General features: G+C 44.3%; 2 protein-coding genes across 2 annotated transcripts in view; both read right to left on the bottom strand.

Annotated features, from left to right (window-relative positions):
• Positions 1-14,407, bottom strand: part of LOC111869893 (protein shank) — a 143,021-nt gene that overhangs the window by 81,209 nt on the left and 47,405 nt on the right. The gene's annotated exons all lie outside the window — the stretch shown is intronic.
• LOC111869891 (mucin-12-like) lies at positions 8,040-11,657 on the bottom strand. The gene has a single exon (XM_023861753.1). It carries the CDS (start codon positions 11,655-11,657, stop codon positions 8,040-8,042), a length of 3,618 nt encoding a protein of 1,205 aa, XP_023717521.1.

The raw sequence follows: 14,407 nt of genomic DNA, 5'->3' as shown, positions 1-14,407 counted from the left end.
CTGGGTAAAACACGACAAATCCAATTAGCCTTCCGTTTTCTTATTTCGTGTAGGATATTCCTCTGCTTAGTGACTCTAATTAACACTTCTTCATTTCTCACATAATCGGTCCAACTGATCTTCTCCATCCTTCTCCAACACCACATTTCGAAACTTTCCAGATGTTTCTGATCTACTGCCCTAAGTGTCCATGTTTCAGCCCCATACAGAGCTATGCTCCAAATGTAGCATTTCACTAGTTTCTTCCTCAAATTTAAGTCCAATTTGCTGGTAAAAAGATTCTTCTTCTTGCTAAATGCAGCTTTTGCCAAGGCAATCCTGGATTTAATTTCACTAGCACACCTTCCATCGTCTGTTAACAAGCTACCCAAATATTTAAAACATTTCACATTCTCCAGTTGTTCTTGGTCTATCTTTATTGTGACTGGGGTTTTTATTGTACAAATGTAACTAAACAAAAAAAAAAATAAACGAATAAAACAAACAATAAAATAAAATATTAATACAGTAAATAGAGAATAATACATTCAAATACGACTCCAAGAATCAAAACTTTTTAACTTGACTGTACAAGGAAGAATGCTCTTGAGACGTCTGCTCGCACTGAATGCAGCCGAATGACCAATCACAACGCCCCTCAACTTTCACGAATGGACCTGCCCATCCACTGCGCATTTTTTCCTGGACGGTCCCTTCTAAATATTAGGATTTACTACGCGACGTACTGTTCTGCCATAGAGTTACAACCGTCTGCCGGCGCGGTCGAGCGGCTACAAATTAAGATAGAACAGAAGGTAGATAAATTTTGCAGGAATGGTAAAGACAGTTTTACAAACCCAGAACAATTATTATTTAGCCGAAGACGACCTCATATACAGGAAGGTGAATTGTGGTGACTAGGAACATTGTCGCGATTGCTAGTCTTGTGTTTCTTGGGGTAGGCAGTCACAAGGAATTATCTGGCACTCGGCAGTAGTTAAGGAGGAGTCCCGGGCGCCAAACTGAACCAGCCTCGTAATATTTTTGTTAGGATGTTAATACTTTCACCTGCATTCACTCTATTGGTCCTACATTGAAGGGATTGTCTACAGAATGCCCGAGGGCAATTTTGTTCCCTCCGAATGATTTTTGGTTGTCTGCGAAAAGAATCAAATACTCTTAATTATTTTCTATTCTCTCGCAAATGATGGTAGAGGACGTAATAATTTCCGATTCAAAAACCGGCGCTCCGTCCTGTGCTGAGAAGCTCAGCTACCACAACAACTGAAGGGTTTGGGAAGTAAATAACGAAGAGTGGCATTTTCTAATAACATAACATTTTTATTTATATAGATTGTCCCATGTTACTGAGAACACAATGAGTTCTGTTGGAATAAAGAATGTATTGAATGCTTATTCGTCGTAACTAGAAATAATTACAGCATTTTGATTGTTCTTCCAACTCTGAAAATAAGTACAGTACACACGAAGTCTTCCCAGTTTTTCTATGACTTTACGCACTTCTCGATTGGCAGCGGCTTCTAACAGCAGATGTTCCCTTTGGTGCGTCCTTGCTTAACATATACTCTCCTAGGCGGCAGAGACGGAATTCTAACCGACGACTGTGGATAGAAATTTCCGATTTCAAGATCTCCTCTAATGTTTGGTTCGCATTCATTTCCACGGGAATGGTTTACTGATCTGTTGCCTAGCAATGGATAATTCCTCTTGCTGCATTATCTTTAGAGGCGTCATGTCACACTTCCCCTTTATTAATCCTGATAATCTTGAGTAGCCTGAAAGCTTAACTGAATCTGTTGTACTGCGGTGGCGAAGACCAGACGAAGTACTATCGATGTAATATCATCACGTTTAATATGAACAATTAAATAGAAGAGCCAAGTTCACCAGCCTTTAAATCACTGTGACTGAAGCAATTACTTTTCCTTCTAGTAGTCCGCAATATCCATCACGGTTGATGGTAATCGCAGGCTTCTTGCAATTGAGGATAATTATCGGAGCAGGACTTCACATTCTGTCACCCCGGCGCATGGTATCCTATCCGTCGAACATGGAGCTTATCACGATACAAACAGGGCACAACCATTCCACAATAGGTATAACGTGCAGAAGAGGAATCAGACATTCCACATGGTAGACGAGACGACATGCATTACACATAATCATGCGGTCTCCGCTGTCACGTTGGCCACACACTTGACAATACCCTTCACCCAGTAGAAGGAACCTTCCATGTTCGTTCCGCCGCGGTCGCGGTCTCACATGGACCCGTCTGGTAATACTGCTGTCAGAGTAGCGTCTAACACGTATGACGTTAAACACCTGTCGATCAATCGGACACTTATTGACAATCTTTGACCATTCTTCTAGACAACCTAAACAAAATATATGCTCACAAGATTCTGGTATCCCAATCTCCTGTTCTGTAAAGATGACCAAACAAATGGGACACCTTTCTGAGTCCCCATCTCTACCACTGTCGGACACGTCAGAATCAGAGAGGACAGCTGCGGAGGATGTTGATGGCGTGTCTGATCCACCAACATCTGCTGTGGAAGCAGCACCGGACTCATGAAGGGAAGTGCTGACTTCCTCCGATTTTCCTTCTCCCTCCTCAGTTGTGAAAGCAGCACCGGGCGGAAGATGGGAGGTAGTAACTTCCTCTGTTCTTCCTTCTTTCCTCACAGTTTTGGAAGCAGCGCCAAGCTGAAGAGGGGATTTATACTCGTATACTTCCCTTGTTCTTTCTCCTGTCTCCGCAGCTATACAAGCAGCATTGGATTGACGAGAAGAATCGCCTCGTTCCTCAGAAGAATGTGCTGTCTCAGATGTGGAAGCAGCACCAGGCTGAAGAGAGGAAGCGCCTGATCCCCCCGAACTAATTCGTTCTTCCTCCGATGTGGAAGCAGCACCAGGCTGAAGAGAGGAAGCGCCTGATCCCCCCGAAACATCTCGTTCTTCCTCAGATGTGGAAGCAGCGCCAGGTTGACGAGAGGAAGCGCCTGATCCCCCCGAACCATCTAGTTCTTCCTCAGATGTGGAAGGTGTACAGAGCTGACGGGAAGAATCGCTTGAGTTTTGAGCACTTTGTCCTCTCTGTTCATTTATGGAAGCAATTCCGCGTTGAAGATGTGAAGTAAAAGTTTCGTCTGAACTTCCTGTTTCCTGCGAACGCTTGCAATCTGATTTACCGCAGCTTTCAGCTTTAAAAGAGTCCGTTAATTCGTAACGAGAGTTAACTTCCCCTTGCACAGCAGTAAAATACTCAGCATCATAATCCTCTGTCTCTGATTCGTAACCGCTGCTATTGTTACGCAAAACCTGCCGAACTCCTGTAGGAGGTGCGTCCAGGGGGGAATCGGTAACTCTGCTGCGGCTCCTGGAATCATTATGTATACGCTTTCTGCGTTTCCTGTCTGGTTCAAACGTGCTGTCATTACTGTCGCTGCTGTCGTCGGAGTCAACCCAATAAGCCGATCTCTTCCTCTTTCTACTCCTACGGTGCACATTCTCATTGTCACTGTCCTCGCTCATAGTTTAGTCCAGTAACGTAAAATATTACCTAATAATTTGTTTTCGTTTATCCACCTTACACACTGACAGGATTCATATAAACAGAACCGTTAACAATAATTCTTCATGTTTTCTGTTGGTATTCTTTCCGCGGGGAGTGCTTACAAAGTCGTTGCCTAGTAATGGAAGTCTTCTCTGGCTCCATTATTCCGGTTTTCAATGTATCGTAGCAAATATACTCGTTGCTGAGCAATGATTATTTAAATAAAGAGAGTTGCTAGGTATTGGCTTTAACAGTAACACAGGAAGGATGTTCTGAACGCAGTCGATCGATAGCTTCTTGAACCAAATACAGAGGAACTACTGGACGAGGTGTTTTCTATGCGGTACTTGCTGATATGGAACGCATGCAACATGTATTCATCTCTGTTCTATAACATGTACGAAATATACATTTGACGGAAAATATAGCATATTCATGAGAGAAAAACCCATCTTCGCGTCAGAGAGGATGCTACATAAGAACTACTACAGCAAGAGTTGAGTTGCAAAAATAACTCTCGTTGTGGTCCTCAAGGGGCCTGACGCCAAGGTGATCTGTTTGACTGCGTATCGTAAGCTTATATGGCTATATCATTCAATGCATATACCTAATTTTCCTAACTGCTGACTTCTGAAAACTTGAGCTTCAATTATTAACGCCTCCAACGATCCTAAACCACAGACTATCCACTCAATCTACAGGAATATCCCATCATCATTCTTAGTGATAGAAAATACATATAAAACCTAATGTACAACAAATATTCCATTGTTGAGTGCGTATTCCCACTGCGGTTGCGTATTAACCGTACCGTTGTCTAGAAATAGAGCAGTTGAAGGGTGCGAAAGTAAAGTTTGGTATTTATTCCTTTGAGTTCTTCCGTCGACAGAATGACCTTCGTCGTGTAATTGTATGTTCTATGAAAACCTTTAATCCTTACATATTGTGTGTTTCCTATTCCTTCATGTGAGTGACCTTTGTGGTTGTATCCATTACTCATACCGTCAAGTTCCTTGTTTGTGCCTTACGGTACTAGTAAGGTACGAGCAAGGTCTGGGGTTCTTCCCACTAAATAATATTTTTATTAATCTTACACGGGTCAGACTGAGTCCACTTGCTACTGCGGCCATTACTGACCTATTGTATCAGCCCCAGATGATAGATGGTGGTGATTGTGGAGCAATTGGTGGCATGAACATTAGGAGAGGAAACGGAAATACAATACTCGCAGGAAACCTGCTCCAATGACACTTTGTCCCCGCCTGGGCTATGGCACGGCCCACAGTAGGTATTACGTTGTGTAAGTATAAGCCAAATCATAGAGCTCTATAACTTTTTGAGTCACAAATGGATTGTGTCATGCGAAACCAGTCAAGGTAATCCAGTTCATGAACACTGTTCTTGAAACGATTGGTGGTTAGTTCTTGTCTCTTAACGTGGAGATCCACGTGCTCCTTTTCTGATCAATGGCTCTGTATTTTGTCGCATAAGCTCCCTTATGACACCCTCCCCTTGGTGTAGGTTTCTAGAACCTGTCATTCTGTTTAAACACTCCATGGATCATAATGTTTGGTTGCATTCTGTGAGGCACTTATCACGCTGTCATATCTGCTGAAGCATTATTGTAGTTCTGTGTTACTGTCTTACGCTGCCATGTTTTCTGTTCTGTTCTTTTGTTACTGCTTGAGGGAATACTCTTCAAACAGGCTTCTTGTCTGTTAACCTTCTTCTTGTTATATTCTCTTAATTGAATTATTTCTTTTCATTTGTAATACTTAGGTGTGGGAAGGAGAGAATCGAGCCTGTTGAATCCAGTTTAATATTATCTTGGTACTCCTTTTACTCATACTCTAAGTGTTTACTCTTGCACAACCGAATATCACATAAGGAGCACTGTAAACACAACAGCGTAAAACTGGAGACACAGGAGTGACCATGTAGGATTATGGAGTTTTGTAGCTGTCAAATTAAAGTTGTCCCTGTGCTTAACTAATTAAGCCCTATGCCATTAAAGCGCATGGGGGATTTTATGTATAGATCAACATTTTCTTGATCATGAAAAATTCAATCTTCTGGGATAGAACACATTACTTCGCGCTTCATGATCATTTCTTCCTTGACTTATTCTTTGACCCTAAGATGGAGACGATTTCTCCCCCTGAAATGTCAGTTTACTTCAGCCGACTGTATTGTGTTATAGATCTCTTGGAAAATGGTACGGTCTGGATCTTAAGGGTGGAGGGTAAGAGCAAAGAGAGCCTGAAACTGCCCACTTTTCACTGGTCGCAGAACAGGGAGGTCTGGAAGTGGAGAAAATTCTTGACACTCCGACCCCTCGGTCGTCCAGCTCGTAGCCAGTCGCTATACCGTCAGCGCTATCCCGGCTCCTCACGTCCAGCTCGTAGCCAGTCGCTATACCGTCAGCGCTATCCCGGCTCCTCACGTCCAGCTCGTAGCCAGTCGCTATACCGTCAGCGCTACCCCTGCTCTTCTTTTGGAGGATGGATTAGCATTATTTGAAACTTTGCGCATAAAGTGAGACTTTATTAATATTTCCATTTGGCATTATATTAACTTCACAGAATTCAAATTCGCATTGTGCGCGAACTAAAATTGAAACTAAAGTTTCTTGAGAAAGAGTACACAGTTTCAGGACAGTTGATTACGTTGGGGCTTAAGTTTATTGTCAGACGGCGCTGTCGAGAGCTTACAAGTTAGGCTAGAACAGTAGCTATATGAAATTTCCAGCAAGGGTAACAACACATTTTAAGCCGTGTCTTGTGATGTGTGTTCCCTTTTATGGAACATACATCACAAAACACGGTTTACACAGAATATAAGAAACACGCTCCCCATAGTGGAAGAACCACGCGCAAGTTTTAATTAAGACACACAAGATGAATAATCTTAACAAGTTTTAGTGTGTGTAAATTTATTAAAGTTGACGAATACGCAGTTTTTAATACTTTTTAAATAATTTTATAAAGACATATAATGGCAAGCAATGCAATAGATTAGCGTAATTAGGGCATCTGATGATGGCACTATGTTGCCGAAACATGTCGTGAAGTAACAGGTGAAATTGAGTGCACTACAAGACGGCCACTTTATACATATCATGGATGAAAATCAGTGCAACAGGACACTAAAATACAAAATTATTTTTTAGCTGAAGACGACCTCCTGTACAGGAAGGTGAAGTGTTGTTGCTAGAGACATTGTCGTGATTGCTAGTCTTGTGTTTCTTGCGGTAGGCAGTCTCCCAAGAATTCGGGAAACGTCTCTGGCCCTCGATAGTAGTTATGAAGGAGTACCAGGCACCAAACTGAACCAACCGCTGGGAAGTGGTACTTTTAACTACATTCACGGTATTAGTCCTACCGTGAGCTTTACCTTGTATAAGGGGTGGGCCTTCTTGGCCATTGCACCGCGACCACAGTGATCTATTGTGCCTTGAGCTTTACCTCAGATCGAGAGGATTTCCAACAGAATCGTGGTGGGGAGTTTGGGGGGGGGGAGTTTTGCTTCGTCGAGTGTTCTTGAAGAGTCAGAAAAACCAAAAATATTCATAATGATTTTCTGTTCGCTCGCAGGTGATACTAAAGGACATCATGTTTTCTGGTCCACTAAAAGAAGCTCCGTCCTCTGCTGAGAAGTTCAGGTAAGTTCACCAAGTAAATAAGTAAATAAATAAGGGGAAGGAAATAACAGAGAGTGGCATTTTATATTAACATTATTTACCATTGTTTATATCTTGTCGCATGTCAGTGAGTGGACACTGGATTCGGATTGAATATTGAATTTATTGAACGCTTATTTATCTTATCAACTAATAATTACAACATTTCGATTTTTCTGCAAACTCTAAAACAACCACAGCAGACCCCAAGGTTTCTCAGTCTGCTACGTCTTCACGTACTCGTCGTTTAATAGCGGTTTTCAGAGCTGGTGCTACTATTCCTACTTCCTTGCTCAACGGATACTCTCCTCGACGGCTGACTGCTAACCACCGACTGCGTTATTTGGGCTCGGACTGCATGAAGACACGGTTTCCAACAGCTCCTCGAATTGTTGTATGCCTACTAGTTGCCGCGCAGATGGTACACTGAGCTGTTGCCTAAAATATTTGTTTCCTCTGGGTCCACCATTCTCATAGGCGTCATGACGCATTGCCCTCTCTTTAAATCTGTTGGTCTTGAGTAGGCTACAGCGCTACCGTTACCTGTTTTACTCCGTGGGAGGAGGAGTCTCCCTCGTAAGGCTCTAGTCGGTCCAGTTGTACTAACTTCACTCTTAATATGAACACTTCAATAGAACAATCACCTCCAAAAAACTAAGGAGTTACTTTCGGTGCTCCTTCTAAGGGTCCGCTATGTCTATCACTCATGCAGTTAATCGCAGACTTCTTGGAATGGATCACAATTATCGGAGAAGCTGTTCACATTCTGCTAAGCCGAGTCATGTCCTAATATGCATAAACTATTCAGCTTGTAGAATTACAAAGAGGGCACAACCAGTCCCCCGAGTACCTATCTGCCAGGAAAGTAATCAGACATTCCAGGTGGCAGATAAGGTGACATATACTACAACTAATCATGCGGTCCTCGTGGTCAAACTCGCCACACAGTTCACAAAATTGCAAGTTCCGCACAACGGGCCCGAAATTTTCGATTTCTCGCGGTATCGGTGTCACAGGGATTCTTTTGATATACTTTCCGTCCGGGTAGCCTCTAACAATTATGTCGTCAAATACCTTTCGATCAACTGGACAAGTATTCATACGCGTTGACCATTCTTTGAGACAGCCGAAACAGAATATGTGGTCACAAGTGCCTGGTGTCCCAATTTCTTGCTCTGAAAAAGTGACCAAACAAATGGGACACTTTTCTGAGTTACCATCGCTACTGCTGTCGGAATAGCAACCGACGGGGAGAATTTTTGAGTAGGATTTTGGTGGCGTTGCTGTTCCGCCACCCTCAGATGTGGAAAAAGTACCAGGCTGACTAGGGGAAATATAACCTCCTCTTGATCTGACTCCCCTCTCCCCACTTGTGGATGCGACGCCGCCCTGATGAGGGGGAATACGAGCTTCTCTTGACCTTCCTTCTCTTTCTGCACTTGTGGAAGCAGAACCAGGCGCATGAAGGACAACAGAAGCTGGTCTTGATCTTCTCAATCTCTCCTCACGTGTGGAAACAGCACGTGACTGAAGAGGGGAAAAACGAACAACTCTTGATCTTCTTAGTCTTTCCGTTCTTCTGGAAGCAGAACCGTGCCTACGAGGGGTAATAGGAGCTGGTCTTGATCTTCTCAATCTCTCCTCACGTGTGGAACCAGCACGTGGCTGATGAGGGGAAGAATGAACTTCTCTTGTTCTTCCTAGTCTTTCCGTTCTTGTGGAAGCAGAACCGGGTGCATGAAGGACAACAGAAGCTGGTCTTGATCTTCCTTCTCTCTCTCCTGTTGTGGAAGTAGCACCGGGCTGATGAGGAGGAAAGTAAACTTCTTCTGATCTTCCTTCTCTCTCCACTCTTGTGGAAGTAGCACCGAGTTGATGAGGGGGAAAGTAAACTTCTTCTGATCTTCCTTCTCTCTCCACTCTTGTGGAACTAGCACCGGACTGATGAGGGGGAAAGTAAACTTCTTCTGATCTTCCTTCTCTCTCCCCTGTTGTGGAAGTAGCATCAGGCTGATGAGGAGGAAAGTAAACGTCTTCTGATCTTCCTTCTCTCTCCACTCTTGTGGAAGTAGCACCGAGTTGATGAGGGGGAAAGGCAATTTCTTCTGATCTTCCTTCTCTCTCCACTCTTGTGGAACTAGCACCGGACTGATGAGGGGGAAAGTAAACTTCTTCTGATCTTCCTTCTCTCTCCCCTGTTGTGGAAGTAGCATCAGGCTGATGAGGAGGAAAGTAAACGTCTTCTGATCTTCCTTCTCTCTCCCCTGTTGTGGAAGTAGCACCGGACTGATGAGGGGGAAAGTAAACTTCTTGTGATCTTCCCTCTCTCTCCACTCTTGTGGAAGTAGCACCGGACTGTTGAGGGGGAAAGGCAACTTCTTCTGATCTTCCTTCCCTCTCCCCTGTTGTGGAAGTAGCACCGGGCTGATGAGGGGGAAAGGCAACTTCTTCTGATCTTCCTTCCCTCGCCCCTGTTGTGGAAGTAGCACCGGGCTGATGAGGAGGAAAGTAAACTTCTTCTGATCTTTCTTCCCTCTCCCCTGTTGTGGAAGTAGCACTGGGCTGATGAGGGGGAGAGGGAACTTCTTCTGATCTTTCTTCCCTCTCCCCTGTTGTGGAAGTAGCGCTGGGCTGATGAGGGGGAAAGGCACCTTCTTCTGATCTTTCTTCCCTCTCCCTTGTTGTGGAAGTAGCACCGGGCTGATAAGGGGGAAAGGCAACTTCTTCTGATCTTCCTTCCCTCTCCCTTGTTGTGGAAGTAGCACCGGGCTGATGAGGGGGAAAGGCAACTTCTTCTGATCTTCCTTCCCTCGCCCCTGTTGTGGAAGTAGCACCGGGCTGATGAGGAGGAAAGTAAACTTCTTCTGATCTTTCTTCCCTCTCCCCTGTTGTGGAAGTAGCACTGGGCTGATGAGGGGGAGAGGGAACTTCTTCTGATCTTTCTTCCCTCTCCCCTGTTGTGGAAGTAGCGCTGGGCTGATGAGGGGGAAAGGCACCTTCTTCTGATCTTTCTTCCCTCTCCCTTGTTGTGGAAGTAGCACCGGGCTGATAAGGGGGAAAGGCAACTTCTTCTGATCTTCCTTCCCTCTCCCTTGTTGTGGAAGTAGCACCGGGCTGATGAGGGGGAAAGGCAACTTCTTCTGATCTTCCTTCCCTCGCCCCTGTTGTGGAAGTAGCACCGGGCTGATGAGGAGGAAAGTAAACTTCTTCTGATCTTTCTTCCCTCTCCCCTGTTGTGGAAGTAGCACTGGGCTGATGAGGGGGAGAGGGAACTTCTTCTGATCTTTCTTCCCTCTCCCCTGTTGTGGAAGTAGCACTGGGCTGATGAGGGGGAGAGGGAACTTCTTCTGATCTTTCTTCCCTCTCCCCTGTTGTGGAAGTAGCGCTGGGCTGATGAGGGGGAAAGGCACCTTCTTCTGATCTTTCTTCCCTCTCCCTTGTTGTGGAAGTAGCACCGGGCTGATAAGGGGGAAAGGCAACTTCTTCTGATCTTCCTTCCCTCTCCCTTGTTGTGGAAGTAGCACCGGGCTGATGAGGGGGAAAGGCAACTTCTTCTGATCTTCCTTCTCTCTCCCCTGTTGTGGAAGTAGCACCGGGCTGATGAGGGGAAAAACTAACTACTTCTGAGCTTCCTTCTCTTTGTTCACTTGTGGAAGCAGCACCGGGCTCATGACGAGAAAGAAAATTTTCCCCCGAACTTCCTTCTCTCTCCTCAGTTGTGGAAGGAGAACTAGCCTGATCAGACGAAATATTCGTGTCCTCTGAACTTCCTTCTCTCTGCTCAGGTATGGATGCACTACTGAGCTGACGAGAGGAAGCGTCTGATTCCTCTGAACTTCCTCCTACATCCTCAGTTGTCGAAGTTGCACCGGACTGATGAGAGGGAGTATTTACTCTCCCTGCTCCTTCTCCAGTCTCCTCGGTTATGGATGCATCATCAGGCTGACCAGAAGAAGCGTCTAATTCCACTGAACTTCCTTCTGTCTCCTCAGTTGTGGAAGCACCACCCGACTGACAACGTGAAATATGAACTTCCTCTGACCTTGATCCTTCCTCCGAACTCTCATAATCAGGATTTTCACCTCCCTCCGCGCTAGAATTGACATCTGATTGGTGTTCAGAGCAGTCTTCTACTTGCCCAGCAGTAAAATACTCAGGATCATGATCCTCTGTCTCTGATTCGTAACCGCTGCTATTGTTACGCAAAACCTGCCGTACTCCTGCAGGAGGTGCGTCCGAGGGGCAATCGGTAACACTGCTGCGGCTCCAGGAATCATTATGTATACGCTTTCTGCGTTTCCTGTCTGGTTGAAACGGGCTGTCACTACTGTCGCTGCTGTCGTTGGAGTCAACCCAATAAGCCGATCTCTTCCTCTTTCTACTCCTACGGTGCACAGTCTCACTGTCACTCTCCTCGCTCATTGTTTAATCCAGTAACGTAAAATACAAGCTAATACGTTGGTCTCGATTGTACTCCTTACTGCTTACAGTTTGGAATAGGTTCTATAAATAACTCCGTTTTAAACAGTTCCTCGGATGATCTGTGCGTTTTCGTTTACTCGGAGAGTGCTTAACTAGACGCTGACTAGTAATAGACGTCTTCTCCGGCTTCATTGTTACGTCATTGAACGTACTTTAGCAGGTATATCAATTACTAGCAACAGCTCTTTAAAAACAACCGTTGCTAAGTAGTGACCAAAATAGTAACACAGGAATGTTGTTCTTTAATTGGTCTGGGCGTTACCTCCGTGAACAATAGAAGAACAATTGCTAGACGTTTAGTCTATTTGTCAGTGCGATACATGAGCATGCACTCTGCGCCCCGGGAGACCGTACTGGTTAATTCTAAACCTTTCAGTTTCCGGCATTGGGAAGTGTAGACTTCCTAATGCCGTGTCAATACAGAATGCGAGGTTCACTTTATTTTTATGGAGAAACGTGCTTATGGGCATTTAGTGCAGGAGTTCTCCTCTCGATATTTAAAATCCTCATATTTAGAATTCCTGTGGCCGTCCAGTACTTCTTACAGCTGAATGGTCACACTCCTCTCTCAGTACGACGAATCACATAACGAACTTGAAGCTAGTTACGTCCTCGGCAGGCGTGTCTCTAACTGTCCAAGTCCTAAGTACGGGGTGTGAATCCCTTTAAGAACACAGCGGACATCACGCTAGACTTTCGGTTTGCAGTTTTCAGTCGGACTCCTCGCCAGTCCATTCAAGCATCGTGTCCTCCCTTCACGCACTTCGTACGTTTTCAGAGGACTTGAGCTGATCATGGAGCGCTAAGTTCAGCACCTGCCGGAGGCGAGACCTTGTTACCTGCTGACTCCTACTTCATTACTGCAGAGTACATTCACGTCCCTTTATTTTTTCATCATTTAAACTATACTTGCACTTGATATTTTTCTTACCGTAAGCTTGTACGTTTGTGTCATTCAGTGCATATATCTATCCTAAGTGTTCGCTAGAGCTTCAGATATTTAGTGTCCCAACGATCCCACACCACCGATTGTAGGTCCGTCTATACGAGTATCCCATCTCATGCTTCGGGATACAAAACGCGTATAAACGTAACGTCCAACAAATCTTCCATTGTTATATATATTCTTGTCGCGGGAACGTATTTACGGAACCGTTGCCTATCAACTGAGCCGTTGCAGTGTATAAATAAAGTCTGGATTTTTTTTTTTTCCATTGAGTTCTTCCCTTCGGCCGAAAAGCTATGTCGTGTAATTATATGTGTTTTAACATAAATCTTAATTCTTAGATACGACAAAATATAATGTGTTTCATATTCTTTCGTGGGGTAGTCATTTGTGGTAGTATTCCCTTATTATAGAACAAGTATCATGCCTGTCTCTTACGGCACTGGTAAAGTGCAAGGAAGGCAGTGTCAAAACTCTGGTGGTTGACCTTCCCACGCGGCGGCCAAGGTTTTAGCCCGGGTCACATCATGTGGGATTTGTGGTAGATAAAGTGGCACTGGAGCAGGTCTTCTCCGAGTACTTCGGTTTCCCCTGCCAATTCATATTCCACCTATTGCTCCACATTCATCATCATCTGTCTTGTGGGGCTGGTTACAATAGGCCAAAAAAGCGGCAGCTGTACCAAGTGGACTCAGTCTCACCCCATCAGAGAGAGGGAGAGAGAGAGAGAGAGAGAGAGGAGGAGAAGAAGAAGAAGAAGAAGAAGAAGAAGAAGAAGAAGAAAAGTTAACCACCACTGTCTGGGAATCTTCAAACTACACATTTCTTTGTGTATGTATTAGCCAAACCAATTACCTCTCTGACTTATTTCACTGAAGAATTGAGTTGTACGAAACCAGTTATAAGTTAATCAAGTTCATGAACACTGTTCTTGTTACGATTGGTGGTTATTTCTTGTCTCTTAACGTGGAGATCCACGTGTTCCTTTTCTGATCAATGGCTCTGTAGTTTGTCGCATAAGCTCCCTTATGACACCCTCCCCTTGGTGTAGGTTTCTAGAACCTGTCATTCTGTTTAAACACTCCATGGATCATAATGTTTGGTTGCATTCTGTGAGGCACTTATCACGCTGTCATATCTGCTGAAGCATTATTGTAGTTCTGTGTTACTGTCTTACGCTGCCATATTTCCTGTTCTGTTCTTTTGTTACTGCTTGAGGGAATACCTTCAAGCATTCTTCTTATTTATTAGCCTATTTTGTTGCTATATTTTGTAATGGAATTATTTATTTTCATTTGTAATGCTCAGTTGTGCGAAGCTGATAATTGAGCCTGTTACATCCACTTTAATATTATCCTGATACTCTTCTTGTTCAAATCTAAGTGTTTATTCTTGCACAATCCAATATCACATCGGGAGAATTGTACACCCAACTGCGGAACCTGAAGATATAGAAGTAGCACTATGTATGATTGGGGGCTTTCTAGCCGTGGGCACGAAGAGTTCTCTCTTCTGGGATATAACGTATTGCTACCCATTTCACGAAGGTTTCTTATTTGCTTTTTCTTCGATCCTGAAAATGCAGGCGTTATTTCCCCCGGAATCATAATTTTACTTCAGTTAATTATACTGCCTTATATCGCAGAAGATCTAACCGGAAGTGGCACTGTCTGATAGTGGTGAAGGATAAGAGGAAACGGAACGTGACGCTAGCCAAATTTCACTATGAGCACATGGACGTTTC

The sequence above is a fragment of the Cryptotermes secundus genome, unplaced genomic scaffold (assembly GCF_002891405.2).
Source record: "Cryptotermes secundus unplaced genomic scaffold, Csec_1.0 scaffold653, whole genome shotgun sequence".
NCBI classification, from domain to species: Eukaryota; Metazoa; Arthropoda; class Insecta; order Blattodea; family Kalotermitidae; genus Cryptotermes; species Cryptotermes secundus.
The sequence above is the reverse complement of the archived record's forward strand: the minus strand, read 5'-3'. Positions and strand labels throughout refer to the sequence as shown.